The sequence below is a fragment of the Pantherophis guttatus genome, chromosome 1 (assembly GCF_059756535.1).
Source record: "Pantherophis guttatus breed Tessera chromosome 1, ASM5975653v1, whole genome shotgun sequence".
NCBI lineage: Eukaryota > Metazoa > Chordata > Lepidosauria > Squamata > Colubridae > Pantherophis > Pantherophis guttatus.
In genome coordinates, this window is record NC_142063.1 from 223,731,300 (window position 1) to 223,751,245 (window position 19,946).

Below are 19,946 nucleotides of genomic sequence, written 5' to 3' on the forward strand. Positions count from 1 at the left end.
ACAATATCATTGCCAAAAACCATCAAGTTATTAATTGCAAAAATGAATAAGACTCCTATTTATGTATTAATAATTTGTAGTTTGGGGCAGATTTATAAACTATATTTAGAGTAAGGTAAACTACATAAAAGCCAGTATAATAAAGTTGCTTTAAGATTAAGCTCAGGTATTGTGACTTACATGGACACATTATGAAACATCTTTCCAGCAGGCTTTTTCTACTTCCCAGTCTAACTTACAGATCTGGAATAGTTTCCAATCCACCTACTAATCACAGCCTCCGTTGTTTAGTTTTCTGCAAAAACTGTCTATGTACAGGGAGTTAATGAACTAACGTCTAATGAAAGTATTACAACCAGAAAATATAACATTTATTAAATAGGTCCTTTGATATATCTCAGAATATATAGATGATGGGACTTTTTATTTCTATTCCGACTGAAATCTGATCAATACACCAAGAGATGATTTGTCAAATATGCTAACATCATTTACTTGAAAATGTTAGACCTACATAACCTAAAGACCTCTACAATTGACCTAAATTACGCAAAGATCTCTTTATCTGCAAGATCCAATGTATAACCAAAACCCAAAGCAAATTATTTAGGATTTTTTTCTCTGAGAACTTTTAATATCAAGAGACTTCGTTCACTGAAAATTAGTTCTATGAAAACGCTGTTTAAATATTGGCAATATTCAGTACAGTAGAATTCACAAATACGTTCCTGATGAATTGTGAACCCAGAATTTCTGATTTAGAAAAAAAAGGCTGTCTAATTAATACATTTTGGAAGGAAACACTGTAAATTAAGGATCTTGCCTTGTTAGTCTCTCATTATTTTTGTTGGTTCCAAATATTAGAGCTCTTATTCTGGCAAATATATTCTTCAGATGAACATCAAGTGTCTCAAATTATTACCGGACAAACACACTGGACTTTGAATGTATACCAGAAAATATTGTTTGCTTGTTAGGTAAACAGGTACATGGTCATTGCAGCTAATAATACAATTTATAGTCAAATCATATACAACCCACAATATTCCTAGGATTTATTTTTAAAATGGCTTTACTTATTTTGGATGCCCAAACTCCAGGATTATTTTGATAGTTATATGGGAGTACTTTAAGTTTTATCTTTAACCGGTTTTGAATGTACTTTCATCAAAAATTAGATTTCTGATAATCCTGGAGCAAACAAGATTACCTTTAGCCTGGCTAATTCTGAATATAACTAGCTAAGACTTGGAGGAACATTTTTCATCATGCTCTGGTCCTTCTCAAAGGACCAGAGCATGATCTTTTGACCAGATCATGGTCCTTTGCATAATTTGACGGCAGAAGAGTAAAAATAGTTTAATTTTTATTGCTCAATATACATCCAGAACATGACAGAACTCACTATCTAGCACTATTAAGATTGGATATAGAGATCTATAGCTCTTCAAAACAGAGAACTACATGGGTGGGCGGTCTGTTTTAAAATATCTGAGGAAGAGTTTACAGACCCATTGGCCAAGTCAACCTTAATCCTATTGCTTCTAGTGTGCCCAGAGTAGTTTAGGGGTTATATCCAAATGTTAGAGTAGACTGAATTCTTTTTATTATAATACCAAATGACAGTTTTCTTAACTATGCAATTTATATTAGTAATCCAAATCTTTCAAAAAATGTCAGCACTGTTATTTTGTAACCAATGAACTCATTGTGAATTAATTCAATGGAATAAAACAGATGGAAATGATAAATGCATTGTTTAATACACACCCACACACCCACAAATCACCCTTCTCAGATTCAAACTATTATGTTTGGGAAACTTCATAAAGTCTAGAAAATTCACAAGATGTTGCCTTTGGAATGTGCTATGTGCATTTGGAATGCAATTTTTCCACAGTACTTTCTCTATTACAGAGGTTGTGGTCCTGTTTATCAATTTAAAAATATAATCATTTTTAACCTTACAACAACATTCACTATCACAATCATCTACTTAGCCCTCCTCCTCCTTTTCCAGGAAAAGGGGCAACAGAAAAAGACTGAAATAAACACTAATGCAATAGATCCACAGCTTAAATTATTGGTTGATATCTAAATGGATATATAACTCCATTCAGAACTGTGATTTCATTTATAAAAGCAATAATTTAAAAATACAAAACATGACAAATATAATCAGTATTTCCAAGATCACATATAGTGAAACTATAAATGGAAAATAAGTAAAACTCTGCAGGCTGCTAAAATGTGTCAAAAACACTATAAAAAGAAGTGTCTGGACCCCACAAAAACAGAGCACCTTTCTATTCTAAGGCAGTCTGCTTTTTTTTCAGGCTTCCACAGGGGGTTGAAAAAAGGCTGGCACTGTATTAAGAAGGTAGTTGATCCAAAACACTTCTTCCAATTAATTACCAAAAACCATGGAGCCATCTAATTCTTGATTGCTTAGAAAGAGGCTAAACGTTTTAAAATGTTTCCATCTATTATACCTATACCAGGTAATACCAATACATCCGGGAAGAGATTTTTTCAAGAACCTTAATAAAACAATAATGACTTATCTATGGCAGGGAAAGGAGGCCAGAATCAAGATAAAGCTTTACAAGATTCACGAGACAAAGGAGGCCTGGCAATACCAGAATGGGAACTGTACTATAAGGCATCAGGGCTGACCTGGATCAAAGAATGGATGAAATTGGACGATAAAAGAACTCTATATTTAGAAGGCTTTGATCTAACATGAGGATGGCACGCTTTCTTATGGGACGGACCGGACAAACGACATATGTATTTCCAATGACAGATAATTCGGGCTTCACTATTTAAGATTTGGCAGGAAATCAAGAAAAATCATTACACTAGAATACCAAAATGGTGGTCCCCGATGGAGGCGCTGATACATCCAAATACCCTCGAGACAGGAAAGATGATGCAGTACCAAGATCTATTAAACCAGGAAGGCGAATTTATCCCAAGACATCAACTTCAAAATTGTGGCATAAATATTGATACCCAAATACACTCAAGGTATACAGTAGACAAAAAACAATATGGAATTTCGAATAACCTGAACGAATTGGACAAGATTTTACAGGGAGCAGAACAAAAGATGATAACCAAAACATACAACTATCTTCTTAGACACAAATTATTAGAAGAAACAGTTAAAGAAAACATGATAAGGTGGGCTAGGGACATAGGGCATAATATTCAATTGGCAAATTGGGAGAAACTATGGAAACAAAATATCAAAATGACAAGGCCACATCTTATAAAGAGAATCTTATCAAAATGTTTTACAGATGGCACCTACCACCGACTCAATTAGCCAAAATATACCCAAATGCCCCCTCACTCTGTTGGAAGTGTAAAACAAAAAAGGGGACATACTATCATGCTTGGTGGAAATGTAGGAAGGCCCAACAATATTGGCAAGACATAAAAAAGATCATTGAGGAAATAACAAATCTATAAGTAGAAGATAGCCCAGAATTTTTTTTATTCGGCATGACAGCAGCACAATACACCAAAGAGACAAAATATCTTATTATACACATTTTGACAGCAGCACGATTACTGTTCGCTCAAAATTGGAAATCAGACCAACTCCCAACCAAAGATAAAATTATCTCAAAGATAACAGAATGTGCCGAAATGGATAGATTAACGCTGGAACTCCAGGATAACGAAGAAAATGACTATTACCTTGTGTGGCACCAATGGTACCAATGGCTAGAAAGGAAAATTAGCATAACCGTAGATGATAGAAATTAGGGTGAAAGATTAACAGTAGGAGATGAATAAAGAAATGATGCAAGTATATTTTTAGTTTAAAGTATTTGAATTAAGAATCTAATACTATTTTTCCATTAATATGTAAAGTAAAATACTATATATTCTGTTGATGACAAAAAGTATATATGTAGAATGTTGTGTGGGTTTTGTAGGTGGTGGGGGTTTTGTTTGTCTTTGTATTGTCTTTATATCTTTGTTTACATTTTAATAATAAAAAAATTATTTTAAAAAATGTTTCCATCAATTACTTAGGAGACTGAGAAATTTTAGTGGTTACAAAAAGAAACCTCTACAAATTTTCCTCACAACGGCTGTGGTTGGACATTTTCACTGACTGAACATTTACTTCTGTCAAGATGTAAACAAAGACACCTTAGGAAGCAACAAATGCTAGTCTGAGTAGCATGGAGAGGGTGGTATGTTGGTTTTCTGGCAGGAATCTGGTATTTATAATCCTAGCCCAACATCACATCAGGAAAAGATAATCAATAAGGACTGAGATGAATTATCATCACCATTCCACTCCTTGAAGTTATGCTTTATATTTTATGGCTTTGGAGCATAAGAAAGCCATGAGGGATGACTAGATTTTCATTTATTTATTATCGCTACCTTCTTGTTCCTGACATAGAATGTCAGGATATGCAACATAGAATGAAACTTGGTACAGTGTATTCACCTTAGCTGTAACTGTTTTAATTCCCCAAAGATCCCTTTTAAAATCCTGTTGATACCACTAATTCAAATGTTTACTTTTTTAAGTAGAGAAATTAATTTTCCAAATGAAAAAGATTGCCAACTCACAATTTATGTTCTCAACCATATTGTTATAACCAGCTGTCAATCAATATCCAAGTCAATATCCAAGTATATAATAACCAAGTCATTAAAAAAAATTGGTACATTAACTGTAAAGATTAGCACATTTATTCTGGACAATGTTACTTTTACAGTGTAAAAAAATACTAAGTAAAAAGATGTTATTTAACTTGCCACTGATATAAATCATTCTCACCTGTAGTTTGTTTAAGAAGCAGTAAACCATTTTGAATAGCTTGATCAACATTATCTTTTCTGATCTTAATCTCTTCTTGAAGAACCTAGGAAATTTAACGATTTAAGAATATGGGAAATGAGAGAGAAAAGGCAGCAGCACATAAACATCAAAGAAATCATCACTAAAAATTCTTCTATTTCATAAGGAATAACTTTTTGTTACTGCTAAGGAATAATGCATTCATTTCTTTCTTCATGGGAAATAAAAAGAAGAGAGTTCATGAGGTAACTAAAGAAATTATGCAAGATTTAGTTATAAGAAATAACTAAATAACTAATAAAACACAAAATAAATTGTTAATAATATGATTAATGATGATAAATTAAAAATAACAGAAAATAATGGCAAATACCAGCATTTCAGCGTGCTGTTTCTCTAGTAAATCAGTATTGTAGTCTTGAACTCCCAATTTGCTCAGTTTCTCATGGACTTCATTCAACCAGTTCATCAATTCAACCTCATCTTCTCCAAAAATCTGAGCATTGCAATAGGCTTGTTTCAGGAGCTCAGCCCTACTTCTGCTTTTTTCTTGAACCTCAATGTATCGGCTTTCTGAAGAATCTAATTTCTCTTGAACCATCTCTTTATCTTCCCTGGAGCACAATGTGTTTAAAATTTGACCAATATTAATTGCTTGCTGTAGATTTTTATTGTGAGTGGTGATGTCTTCCTCTAAAGTCTAAATGAAATTTTCAAAGCAGCAGAAAGAAAAAAAAAATTGAAAAGAAAATTTAACAAAATCATGTAAACAAATATGAGCACAACTAAATAAAAAAGCAAAAAGAATAAAGCAATTAGAGTGATATAGAAATGCATTAAAAAAAAAAACTCAGGCAAGAAGGTAGAGGAGGAATTTCCAATTCTTCTGAATGAGGAAACTATAAAAGTAACTCCAAGAGGCTGCCCATTAAGGTCTTACTTTATGTTGAGAAATTTGTTGTTGCAGTTTGGAAGCCTGGGTGCCAATGGGTTCTGAATTGGAAAGCTTCTTTTCAGTAGTTGCTAGCCATTCAACCAATGGTTCTAAGGTTTCATGGAACTGCTGCGCTACAGTTGAAATCCCTTCCAACTGGCGATGCCTACAAAATGCCAAGAGAATAAAAAACAAACATTTAGGGTTCAAATGCAGGTAAAAGATTCCGGACTTTACAAAGTTAAAAAAAATAATCAGAAATTAAACTTTGTGGCTTAATAATAAAAAATAATCAAAATAAACACTAGCCCCATCAACAGAACAAAAAATTGCAACATTTTGTACTTTGTGTTAATCATATTTCAAAATCACATGAAGTATTAGTACCGCTTTATAAATCGTTAATAAGATCACACCTGGAATATTGCATCCAGTTTTGGTTACTACATTACAAAAAAGAAGTTGAGACTTTGGAAAAAGTGCAAAGCAGAGCAACTAAGATGATTAAAGGCCTGGAGACAAACGCATACGAAGAACGGTTACAGGAAATTGGGTATGGCCAGTCTAGAGAAAAGAAGGATTAGGGGGGACCTGATAGCAGTATTCCAATATTTGAGGGGCTGCCACAAAGAAAAAGGGATCAACTTATTTTCCAAATAAGTAAGGCAAGGATAAGAAACAATGGATGGAAACTACTCAAGGAGAGAAGCAACTTGGAATTAAGGAGAAGCTTCCTAACAGTGAGAACAATTAACCAGTGGAACAGCTTGCCTTCAGAAGTTGTGGGTGCTTCATCACTGGAGGTTTTTAAGAAAAGACTGGACAGCCACCTGTCTGAAATGGTATAGGGTCTCCTACTTGAGCAGGGGGTTAGATTAGAAGGCCTCCAAGGTCCCTTCAAGCTCTATTCATTGATGAGATTTAACTACTTGCACACAGATTAGTTAGATCTGCTGAACCATTTTACTCTAGGCTAGAATTGTTTTAAATTAAATCTCACAGGTGCAAAATATATCAACCCTTTATTAAAATAATACTTAATTTGCCAGCTCCTCCATGCAGTAGACCTTGTCTTTATGCCCATTTTATAATCCACAGTGCCTGCCTTCTAGCTATCAGTCTATTTATTAACCGAGGGAATAGATAAATCATGTTTATTTCACCTGCAGTTCCAGTCCTAACAATGCTAATGCATTTTCTCATCCAGCCTCAAAAGTTAACGCTCATCTTAGAACAAAAATGCTTATACAGCAACTTCAAATTACACAGTTTTTTTTGCTGTAGCTAGAAGAGCTCCCTACTCTACGAGTGAATGAAAATGTTTCAAGTACCTCATTTCTGCTTTATCAAGCAATGCAGCCCATCTGCTATCCAGGAGACTCAGCTGTTTCAAGATCTTTTCTTTATCTGCCGGCTCTGCTGACTCTGCAATTTTTTCCCCTTCACGCTTGATCAATTCAACAGTAGGCTTGCGGTCATCTAACAATCTCTGGAGAAGCTGGAAACAAAATAATCAAAAATTAAATTGCCAGGAAATGATGGCTTTGTGACAAGATGAAGAAGCTGATTATCCAAGGTCTGGTTTACCGGCAAACAGGAAAGATTTAAGCAAGCTGTCTTCTGAAATGGCAGGCAACAGACAGACCAGCATTTATGCTTCCCATTGCATAAATAGATTATTCATTTATTTAGCACTGATGGACTAAATAAATCCTGTTGTCAGCTGTAGAGTTACCATATTATTTTCCATTTTTATTTTAAATTTTGTTTCAACATTACACTGACATCTCAGGTTGGCTACAAATAAGCATGCCTTCCTTGCTTTTATGAAATATAGTGCTTTCAGAATAGGACATTCCATTAAGTTATGCAACAGCTCTTCGAGATAGACCAGATCAGGAAACCGACTCCACAGGAAGGCTAGAATTAGCTTTATTGAGATGGGCTACAATAACAAAATGTCCCAATGTCTGCTTGTGCTTTCATCCCCACCTTCTTATACCCTAGTGCCGTGATGGCGAACCTATGGCACGAGTGCCACAGGTGGCACGCGGAGCCATATTAGTGGGCACGCCAGCTCAGCTCTGGGGCGCATGCGCGCGCTGGCCAGCTAATTTTTGGGCCTTCTGGGCCCACCAGAAGTAGGGAAACAGGCTGTTTCCTGCCTCTGGAGGGCCTGGGGTGGGGGGTGGGGAAGGCCCATTTTTTTTTCTTACCTGGCTCCAGATCCTCTCTGTGTATCTGGGAATGGCGAAAACAGCCTTTCCCACTTCCTTGGAGGCCCTACAGAGGCTCAAAGGGCCCTACGGAGGCTCAAAGGGCCCGTTTCCTGCCTCTGGAGGGCCTGGGGGGGTGGGGAAGGCCCGTTTTTTTTTCTTACCTGGCTCCAGATCCTCTCTGTGTATCTGGGAATGGCGAAAACAGCCTTTCCCACTTCCTTGGAGGCCCTACAGAGGCTCAAAGGGCCCTACGGAGGCTCAAAGGGCCCGTTTCCTGCCTCTGGAGGGCCTGGGGGGGTGGGGAAGGCCCGTTTTTTTTTCTTACCTGGCTCCAGATCCTCTCTGTGTATCTGGGAATGGCGAAAACAGCCTTTCCCACTTCCTTGGAGGCCCTACGGAGGCTCAAAGGGCCCATTTCCCCACTCCGGTGGGACAGGAAGTGACGTTTTTTCCTGTCCCCAGCCTCCAGAGACTCCTAGAGAGGCTCCTAGAGACTCCTAGAGAGGTTCTGGAGGCTGGGGACAGCAAAAAATGTCACTTCCTGTCCCACCGGGAGTTGGGAAATGGGCCTTTTCAGCCTCTGTAGGGCCTCCAAGGGAGTGGGAAAGGCTGTTTTCGCCGTTCCCAGATACACAGAGAGGATCTGGAAGCAGGTAAGAAAGAAAAACGGGCCTACCAGGCCATCATGTGCCAGGAGCGGGGGGGAGGGGGAGGGGGTTGCGCACATATGCGCGTGGGCACGTGCGCGCGTGACCCTCCCCCGCCCCCCCTCTCCTGGCACGCGATGGCAAAAAGGTTAGCTATCACTGCCCTAGTGAATCAGGGAAAAGTCAGCCTCAGACTCTTCTTAATACTATTTCCCTTCCCAAGACGTAAGGAATGCTTCCTTCCTCTTTGTTTACATGATGATTTCTGAATATTTGCTTCAAGAGCATCTCCCTGGCTCTCTGTATGACAGCAGTCCATTGTATTTTCAAAAGATGCTGATGAACCCTCTTACTAGGAACACAATATAATACTTGCTCTTACTTTAAAATTATTTTCTTCTGACAGGGCTTTGTATAATATTATTTGTGCCCATCATTCTGGATGGGCCTGAATATACAAAGTAGTTGTTATTCTGAACACTGCCTACAGATGCAGTTTTTTGCATTGTTGTCTTTCCTTTCTATCAATTCATTTCCTGTTAATTCTGTAGCAATGGCTTTTGTATTTTTGATTTAGTACAATTCTGCGACCAGCAGTATTCCTGTATGATCAATTGCTAGCATCAAACTTCCCTACATCAGCTTTTGGAATAATTATTTATAATATGATTACAGCTGAAGACCCGTATCCATCCTTTTTACAAGACAATAGTTGTATTACATACAACAGCAAATGTTATGATATCTTAAGATACTAATTTATTATAGAGTAATCTGTTGTTAAGTGTACTCAAGAAACCAGTTGTTGTTTTACAGGGTTGAGGAGGAGTGGTTGTGAATGATAAACCGTGGGGTTCAAGGGAAGTGCAGAAAGCCTTCTTCACAGTAGTAAGTGCCTGTGCTTTCTTCGCTTTGTGTCTCTTTGACTTCAACATTTACCGTTTCCATCATATGGCTTTGTAACTCAGTGGAACAATTTTAGACATATAATCAACTTTCATAGACAACTGTCTGTTTATGTCACACCAAGTTGTAACTCTTTCAAGAACAATTAACACATTTTTTTTCTAGTTGCAGATTGGCCTACAAAAATCATATTTGTCAACAGCTGAGAAAACGACACACACAGATTCACCAATTAAATCCCTGCTTATTCTGTTCTTGAAGATAAAAATATGGGCAGTTCAAGAGCATGTGGTAGCATGTAGGGCAAAATAGAAAGCATGCTCTGTAATTGTTCTAATCAGAAAACAGAAGTACTTGGTTAAACAATTGAAGGCAACCCTCTGAGAAAAGACACCGCATGGTGTTTAGTGAATCATCTCTCCAGGCTGTCTGGGAAAGCAAGCAGCCAAGTTGCAGCTGTGCAGAAGAAAAACTATATTTGAGAGTCTCCTGGGTGTATACTGAAAGTTAGCTTGGGAGACAATCCAGATAAATTAAACTTCTTAATTGGAAATTAAGCGTACGGCCAAGCCTTGAGCTGTATTTATTTTTCTCAGGATTATCTAATTACTATGATCATCGTAAGAAAGATTTTACTCTTGGAATGCCCTTAAAATTGTAGCTTTAGGAAAGGATTTTGTGAAAATGCAGCAAAATACATCAGGGTTTCATACACATTGAGTTTATTAGGTTTTTAGGGTTATATTAGCCTACATTGAGGCTTGTTTTGTTATCCATACCTTGTGTATAGACTTTTTATGTGATACTTTCCTTGATAACTGTAAATAAAGTATTAATTGATAACATGCTATTAAGCTAGTGCTAATTCTTAGCAACCACACAGATTGACTTCTACAGAATTATATTAATTACTTCATCTTTCTCTGTGTTGAGCTTTCCTATGTTCATGTATTTTACATTCCATGTTCCCTCTGTAATTCTGTTTTTGCAAGTTAAGATTTTCTTTTTCCATGTGGCAACATCGCAACTTGATGTGCCAAAGATTTCAATCTAGATTTCATCCAATATAAACTCTGTAAAATGGGGCAAAATTAACTTAACAACTATCAGCAATGAAAATTGTGGTTATAAGCCGAGGAGTACCTGTATTAACTGAGATCAGGCTTTCTCTGTAGTAATCAGTTTCCAAAATCATCACTTATCTTTTGCTATGATTTGCAATTGCCAGAATAGCCAAAATAAATGTTTCCTGTGAAGAGTTGTTTATTTTTTATATTTAATTCCAAAATCTTATAATAAAAGTAAATATTCCAAATATATCTTGACTCTTAATCCACGTGTACTTTCTTAGATTAAAATCTTATTTAGCGTTTTGCTGTTTATTTCCCATTTTTTACATGTTTAAGCTTGTAATTCATTTTTCTCTTGTTCAGAGTTGAAGATAAATTCACTGAACAAAGGGTTTTCAAATTTGTTGTTGCAAAAAGTCTTTAATAGCTTTAAGATGGTTAATAGGCAATTTCCCAAAAGTGATGGTTTTGTGAACTTAGTGTCCTTTAAAAGGCTCTCCTGTGGTTGCAAACAAGATGACTGATCCTATTACTTCTCAATGCTCAAACCCGTGAACAACCACTGTTATCTTGTCTCCTCACAAGAAGCAGCAACACATGTAGTTGCTTTTTGTTAGGAGCACATGTGGACAATCTCTCATTCTGTCCTTATCTAGGGACATTCCAAGGAACCAGTCTACTCACTGGTTCCTTGGTCTTTGCTGTGGTTGTTGGCTCCGCTTTCACAAAGCTCTCTTCAATTTGCCATACCTCCCTTGGAACTTCTCATAAATGCCATTAGCATTCTGAAAGATTATGTGTTGGAATCACCAGCTAAAGGAGAAAGCGGAGTAAAGAGATGTGGAGTCACTATATAGGAGGAAATGTCAGAGCAGACTAGTGATGTCTTATCTACTAGTTCCCAAGGGAATGCAGCCAGACTGGCAAGGTTCTTGTAATATAGGTAACCAACAATAGAGGAACTGCTATGGCCTATTCACAAAGTTGTTCTGGTTTCTTGCACCTGACATTATTCTCGCCTGACTCGCTACCTTCCCTTGGGACCCAGTAGATAGAGTTTCACTAATCTGGTCTATCATGTTTCCTCCCATGAGGTAACTCCAGGCACACCTCTTTACTCCCTCCTCTCCTTAGCTGGTGATTGTACAATAGGTCATCAGCATGTTGAGTACCATCCAACCTGAGAAGTCAATTACCTGGAACTATAACATCAATCACTTTATCTTGTCTATTCATGTGATTTTCTTGGTCAAATACTGGAGCGGTTTACCACTGCATTATCTCATGCAGTATGAAATGATGCCTCTTTCACTATTGCAACAATGTGGGTGGCCTGCTTGCTTTAGCTGGGCACCTTCTTAGGATGATCTTCATGACTTAGAGGTGACCCTGTTAACAGTATATAATGTTGGCATATATTCCTGGCATTCTTTGCACATCCCTCTCATGAATACTATCATGCTCTGCCATGATAAGGTAGTGTAGTAGAAGCTTCAATGCTGCCAGTAGAATTTGGGAAGGGAGGAAATAAAGTATCTGTATTATTTTGAAGGTTATGGTTATGTTTTGCACTTTGCATACTACATACTACTTAAATATGGGTAAGCCAGTTCTCTGTGGTAGGTAGCTCCAATATAAATACCGTTCTTTGCGTTTATTTTTTTCTGTCAAGTGGACATTTTACTGTTCTATTATTAAACTATAAAAAGGTGAAACCAAAAAGTAAAGGTGCTACTCCTATCTTAAAAAAATAAAACTGCAAATTTTGTTGCCATAAATGGAGGTCATCCCCCCCCCCCCCCCCGCGTATAGCCGATTCAGGAAGCTGACTTTCACCCAGCACTAAGATTTGTTCAAAAACTGCCAGTTGCTAATCCTGACCCCAACATACTCATCATTTTGTCTTCGAAGGGCTGATTCTGAAAATAGAGTTGTGGGTTGAACAATGTTTATTTGATTATAGCAATAGCAATAACACTTAGACTTATATACCGCTTCATAGTGCTTTACAGTCCTCTCTAAGCAGTTTACAGAGTCAGCATATTGCCCCCAACAATCTGGGTCCTCATTTTACCAACCCTGGAAGGATGGAAGGCTGAATCAATCTTGACCCAGTGGGACTGGAACTGCCAAACTGCTAGCAGCCAGTGATCAGTAGAAGTAGCCTGCAGTACTGCACTCTAACCACTGTACCACTGTGGTTCTTATTATGTAGACCATTCCCTTTCTATTTATATTCAAGTGCATAAATGATGCCAAAATCCATCCAGGGCACTCCAGAGTAATGAAATAACATTAGTGGAGCTAAGAAAGCCTGGGTCTTGTCAGTGCCTTGATAGGGACTATTTGGAAATTCCATTTTTATTCTCTCATATTCCGGGATAGAATGGTATGTAAATGTACAAAAAATAAATTAGATAACATGCACCTTGGATTTTTTTTAATAAAAGTAGTATAAAATCCTTTATGCGGTATGCCTGGAGCAAGGCTCAAATTACAGAATGAGTGTAAGGCTAAAAAAAAATATCCAAACAGGAGTTAATTGAATCAGTTGCTTTTATCTCAAAACACTTGTGCTGTTACTCTGAAATAATAATTTGGTATTCACTTCTAAAGATCCTCTGGGGAGACCTTATTCATTTCTGAAACCTCTGATTGGGTACCTCTAACTGGATAAACAAGCATGGAACATTCTAAAATGCAGCTGGTGATGGATAAATTCCTGTAGACTCTGGATTCTGTCCTCCCTGCCTATGTTTCCTCCCCTCCCAGAAGTGAAGCAAATTCCCCTATCTTTTAAAACAGCATAAAGAAAGGGGGGGGGAGCTATTATCCCTTCCCATCCAAATTCTTCTCTGCCTACCTCCCTATCCTAATTCAAAGTGGACACAGTGCATGAAAAGATAGCTGTATTTCCTTCTAAGTATCTCCATCTCCAGCTCTACAATGAAAGGGGGAAAAAAAGATAAATAACTAACTTTCACTTACTTTTTGCTCCTGTATTTGGGCCTTCACAACTTTAAATTCAGCAGATGGGGGCTTCTGATTGGCCACAAGATCTTCTGTATCAATTAACCAGCTAAGAATAGATTCAACAGCATCTTGAAATCTCCCGCAGTGCAACAATGCTTCTTGCAACTGTGCTGCTCTTTGTGCAACCTAAAAATATATATAAAACAAGCCTCAACACATTATCCTCTGCCCACAATGTATCTTCTGATATCCCAATGCCTTTGAGAAACTGAAGGAAATTAGAAGAATAAAAATTAAGCATTCGATCCAGTATTTATTGATGCTTCCTGGATGTGACAATATTTGAGTACAGATAGTCCTCGACTTACAACCATTCATTTAATGACCATTAGAAGTTACAACGGCACGGACATGACCATTTTTTACAATTACGACCGCTAAAACATCCCCATGGTCACGTGATCAAAATCCAGTTGCTTGGCAACTGGCATGTATTTATGACAGCTGCAGTGTCCCAGGGTCATGTGATTCTTTTGTGACCTTCTGTCAAGCAAAGTCAATGGGGAAGCCACATTCAGTTAACAACCATGTTACTAATTTATCGGTTGCAATGATTCACTTAACAACTGTGGCAGGAAAGGTCACATAATGGGGCAAAACTCACTTAATGTTGTGCTTGGTAACAGAAATTTTGGGCTCATTGTGGTCATAAATCAAGGACTACCTGTACTTAGATAATTATTTAAAATCATCTCCACAATATAAGAGCTGTAATATTGTCAGTCATCAAGACAAAAGACCTAATTCTACATCTAGAATGGGAAAGACAATCTTCACAGTGTCTTCTCTTTCTCTCTTAATTTTGCATCAATACTTGGATGGTAAACAAAGTGTCTCCTCAGTTGTCTTCAATCAGTATGATACAGAAAATGCCACTGTACTTACTGTTATTCCCATCAATAAAATAATGGTCTGTTTAGGATAGACTTTCTTATATTTTCCAAGATTTTTGAAATGATACTATCTGACTTTATGTGTTATCAGCAGACATAAAAGGTCTCACACAATGTAATCCTTCATATTCAAATCCAAAAAAAAAGATGCTTTGGAGGAATGCGATGATTAAAAGTTTTAATAAACATTAAACTTAAGACCATAATAAATGTATAGAGATTTGTTATAAATATCTATTTATTATAATATAAAATACTCATCATATTATAATAATATAAGTGTTCTGCCCCAGCTCCGGATTCCCAAGGATATAGACACACACCAACGGTCCTTATCAAATTTATTAAATAGCAAGAATAAACCAAAGTCTGGCAAAGGTTGGCAACCAGCCCAGAAAGCAAGATAAGACTCTACCAAAAATGCTCTGATGATAATTACAAGTTGTTTCTAGCAAGAAACTTACTAACGGCATGTGATTTAAATAGGCTTACTCTCAAAGCCTTACTCTCGGGGAGACCTCCTCTTTCTGAGTAGCCACTCCTGCCTTTGGCAGCCCTGCGTGCTCGAGCATTGAGGAGAGACTCCTCCACTTCGCTCTCTCCACTTGAAGGAGCCTCTGGAGGTTCTGAAGGCCCTGGCTGAGTCTCTGCCTCTGGCACCACATCCTCTTCAGCCTCCTCGCTGTCTGACACGAGCGCCGGCTGCGCAGGCTGCTGGCGCGACACCACACCAGCCTCATTGTCGGGATCAGCCACGATCCGCGCAGGCCGCTGGCGGGCCACAACAATAAGTAACATGATAAACATACATACAGAGAATACCAAAATCAGGCCCCATCAACCATTTATCTGAATATTTAATCTAATAAATTGTCAATGGATCCCGACTTTTGGTATTCTCTCTATGTAAGTTTATCACGTTATTATATTCATTATATGATAAACATTTTATATTTATTTTAATAATAATGAGTAATTATTCCTTTCTCATTTGATGCATGAACATTGAACATTCCGAAGTATAGTAATAATTTCTTTGAAAAAAATATTAATATAACATAATGCGACTGGCCTAGGAGGTTTGACTTTTAGTACACTCTGTTAGATGCAGAGTATTAACAGAGCAATTCTTGTTCTATCTTCTAAAGGAGAAACATGTTTTCCTACAATCACAGTACAGCTATGGGAGCAGCCATTTGACCCCTCAGCTTAAGAGATGTAGACAGGTACTATATTACCACCCTGTTCAAACCAAATATATTTTTCCAAATTATTTCCAAAACCATATGTAATGCTACTGATAGGTGTCATTTTTAAAATAACATTTTGCGTCCATGTGATAAATATTAGCCTGTGAGGTCAGGAGCTCTATGTGGCTGCTGAAGCCTAGGTGATGCTTCATACTTGGGAGATTACATATTATTATGCAGCACACAGCAGGAACTACTATTTAGCAACTATTTAGTGACTTTGTGGTGAGTTATCCAACCCAGTAAAAGCAACAAGTATTTACAGTGAAAACATAGCTTAGTACCTTTTTATTGAGAGTTTTCCACCTTGTATTAATGTCTTCAAGATCCCGCTCAAGGTTATCAGTACTTGCATTTTTAGCAGCACTCTGAATAAGGCCTTGACCCAACCAATTTACCTCCTGCTGCTTAAGTTGCAGTGGTTCAATCTCTTCTTTCTCAAATGCCTATCAAATGAAAAAGGAAAATAAAGTAAAGTAAAGGGCAAAATTACTTGGACAAAAGAGCCTGGAACAGCATGTTGAACAAAAGCAGCAACCGGAGCAGATATGCAAAGCATACACTGTGTTGAAAGATAATATTTATATGTAAAATGTACACATGTAAAATTGCACTTAATAGCCTAAAACAATTCAAGGTAAATTTAGATGTTTAGACAGACAGCCAGACACTAAGGATTGACAAACAGTTATTATAAAAGTGGTAACGAACACTATGTTAAAAGTGAAAGTATGACCATAATGATCTGAGTTTAACAGAGCTGTGCACGCGTCAAAAATGACTTGGAAGAAGGGTTTCAAACCTTCAGTGTGAATGCCATCTCTCTCTCTCTCCACTAGCAAAACAGCCTGAATCTTTTCCAGTTTCTGTGTAAGGCTAAAATAATAAGTGCTAACATTTTAAAAGTCTCATTACTTTTGGATTTCTTAAATTGATGTATCTTTTTTCAGGCTCATAAGGAACCCTGAAAAAAAACTATGCCTGTTTTAATATCTCCCATTCCACCCGAAGTACCTTTTTCCTCTCACTTGTAAAGCATCAACAATCCTAATGTTTAACTCTCCTAACACAGAGACTTCCAAAATCGGTATTCTATATGGCAATTCATGCCAGGCCGAAGAGAATTATTAGGGAAAGTAATCTGAAGATGTTATTCCAAAGTCCTACCTAACTGCTTTGTTTACATGAATATATACGCTCACATCTGTACTTTTTGGAAACACACACCATTAGGTAGCAGACTTTTCCCTACCTATACCCAACAGTGACAATAGTTTGGAATCATTTCATCAGATCAGAATCAGCATCAAATGCAGTACTCTGCACAGCTGCGGTTTAAAAGCAGTCCAGTGATCTTAGCCGTAACTGAGGGAGCTTGTCATTATTTCCAAGTGGCTAATGGGCGATTGGATTTCCAGATCCAGTGTTAAAACAGTATTATCTTATGGCAAAAAAACCTCAAGGCAACTGCAGCAATGGAACTGGATTTGGTCTTATCTCTGGTGCAAAAGCAATGAACAGCAGCACTATCCTTTTAAAAGCAGCAGGAATGCTTACAAAAAGTGACAGTAAAACCAATAGTAAATAGCACTGCTGCATTTCCTTGAGATTCCCCTTTGATTTGATTTTATTTATTTTTTATTTTACTTCAAATTTATATACCACCCTTCTTCCTGGGAACTCAGGGCAGTGTACAGCCAGATAAAAACACATAATACAAACATTAAGAACAGATTAAAAGGAAATATCTCAATTTGGCCCAAAATTTAAAAGACATATGAATTTAAAATCATTTAAAAGGATTTGTTAGGCCAGCCCGGCTTGTTGGAATAGGAAAGTTTTAAGGGCACGGCGGAAGGCACGGAGGTCTTGGATTCTCCTTATCTCTGGGGGCAGCTGATTCCAGAGGGTGGGTGCCCCCACAGAAAAGGCCCTCCCCCTGGGGGTCACCAGCCTGCATTGCTTGGCTGATGGCACCCCGAGGAGGCCCTCTCTGTGGGAACGCACGGGTCGATGGGAGGTCGTCGGTGGCAGAAGGCGGTCTCGGAGATAACTAGGTCCTATGCCATGGAGCGCTTTAAAGGTGGTAACCAACACCATGCAGCTCCCGTAATTACCCGCGCAGCCACATTCTGGACCAGTTGGAGCCTCCGGGTGCTCCTCAAGAGGAGCCCCATGTAGAGAGCATTGCAGTAGTCCAGGCGAGAGGTGACGAGGGCATGAGTGACTGTGCACACGGAATCCCGATCAAGAAAGGGTCGCAACTGGCAAATCAGGCAAACCTGACAAAAGGTCCCCCTGGCAACAGCTGTCAGATGTTCCTCCAAAGACAGCTGAGTATCCAGATGGACACCCAGATTGCGCGCCCTCTCCACGGAGGCCAAAGACTTGCCCCCGATAGTCAGCGATGGAGTCAGCTGACTATATCAGGATGCCAGGAACCACAGCCACTCAGTCTTGGAAGGGTTGAGCTTGAGCTTGTTCCTCCCCATCCAGATCCGTACAGCCTCCAGGCATTGGGCCATCAGATTTAACCATAACATCACCATAATAAAGGACATAAATATAATAACCTCAATCCATCAGTCTGAAGGGTCATCCGAGGATATGAAAAGGCAACCAACACCAAACATTTCCCAGTTATTGAGATGGCAAAATTATTTGGGACAAATAAAATGCAACCTTTAGCCCTCAGGCAGTTTGGGCAATAAGGATAATTGATACATTTGGCGTTGGTGGCAATTAATACAAAGAATGCTAACTGACACCAAAAGTGTAACTTCCATTATGCAAAATGTTGTTACTACGTATGTAGGAGATAAGCTTACACATACATAGTAGACCCTCTTCTCATACTTATGCCCCCAATTACAAGGAATTTTATGAGAAGTTTTATCATCTTAAAAGATGAGAGTCTGAAAACAATACGTGCTCGAAAGCTGGCATCAAAGACCTGCAGCCATACTTAAGGGATTTCAACACCCTTTGCAAATCTACGCAATGCCAATTAAAGCAGGGGTCCCCAACCCCAGGTCTGCCAGTTTGGAACCGGGCCGCAGAAGTGGTGGATGTGTGTGCACATGTGCATGAAGCAGCATTTGTGAAAGTGGCGCGCATGCAGGAAACCATCCTTTATTCGTGCCGCTGTTGCCGCCTCTGCTGGTTTGCCAAGCTGGAAAGGTTGGAGGCCGCTGAATTAAAGTCTGAAAACTGGGAGGTATCAATTGTGTATCAACTGGTTAACGCATGTTCTAATTTATTAGAAAAGAATTATACTAAAAACAAGAATTCAAGCTACAAAGAAATCCTGCAAATTTTCATAATAGAGAGGCTACCACTCACATACAAAGAAAGTTCACTAAGAAATAGAAGAATCCTGCTTGAAATAGTTACAGATTGGACAGAGAGAGAAACTAAAACTAAATGTGGAATTAATCCCAAACATGCAAAGATGCCTTTCTTTACACGTTTTAACAATCTTTTCATGGGATAAAGGGAAGATGCCTAGAAGCCACCAAGAATACTATGCATATTTGTGGAATGCAAAGCACATTACAAACATAACGCTATTCTTGATGCATCCAATATTTCATTCATTTCAAGAATATGAAAAAATACGGATTTCAGAATAAGCAGGAAACATCATCACTGGCAACTTCACAAAGGTTTTGCAAAGAAACATTTACATCTATAATACCCATGGGTAGTGCATTAAGCTCTTGCCTTTTTCAAGAAAGTATATTACAGGTAGTCATTGACCTGCAGCCATTCATTTAGTGGTTTTTTTTAAAGTTACAAGAGCACTGAAAATAGTGAATTACGACCAGTCCTTGCCCTTATGAATATCACAGCATCCCTATGGTCACATGATCAAAAATTGAGTGCTTGGCAACCAGCATGTATTTTAGATGGTTGCAGTATTCTAGAGTCATGTGATCGCCATTTGTGACCTTCCCAGCCAGCTTCCAACAAGCAAAGCCAATGAGAGAAGCTGGATGATTGTGTGATTCACTTAACAACTGCAATGATTTGCTTAGCAACCATGGCAAGCCACTTTAACAACTGCCTTGCTTAACAGTGGAATATCTGGTCCCAATTGTGATCATTAAGTCTAGAACTACCTACTAAAACATTCCCTTTAAAGCAGGGGTGTCAAACTC

General features: G+C 38.1%; 1 protein-coding gene across 18 annotated transcripts in view; it reads right to left on the reverse strand.

Annotated features, from left to right (window-relative positions):
- DST (dystonin) overlaps window positions 1–19,946 on the reverse strand; it is a 336,699-nt gene that overhangs the window by 71,403 nt on the left and 245,350 nt on the right. For 16 of the 18 annotated variants that reach the window (XM_060689235.2, XM_087882458.1, XM_087882460.1 and 13 more), the window contains 6 exons: window positions 16,071–16,232; window positions 13,599–13,769; window positions 7,100–7,266; window positions 5,775–5,934; window positions 5,208–5,534; window positions 4,814–4,898 (listed from right to left, as the gene is read on the reverse strand). In XM_060689235.2, coding sequence (XP_060545218.2) covers window positions 4,814–4,898; window positions 5,208–5,534; window positions 5,775–5,934; window positions 7,100–7,266; window positions 13,599–13,769; window positions 16,071–16,232 — 1,072 coding nt within the window. The remainder of the gene's footprint in view (window positions 1–4,813; window positions 4,899–5,207; window positions 5,535–5,774; window positions 5,935–7,099; window positions 7,267–13,598; window positions 13,770–16,070; window positions 16,233–19,946) is intronic. The other 2 variants (XM_087882463.1, XM_060689247.2) reach the window with 1 other exon arrangement.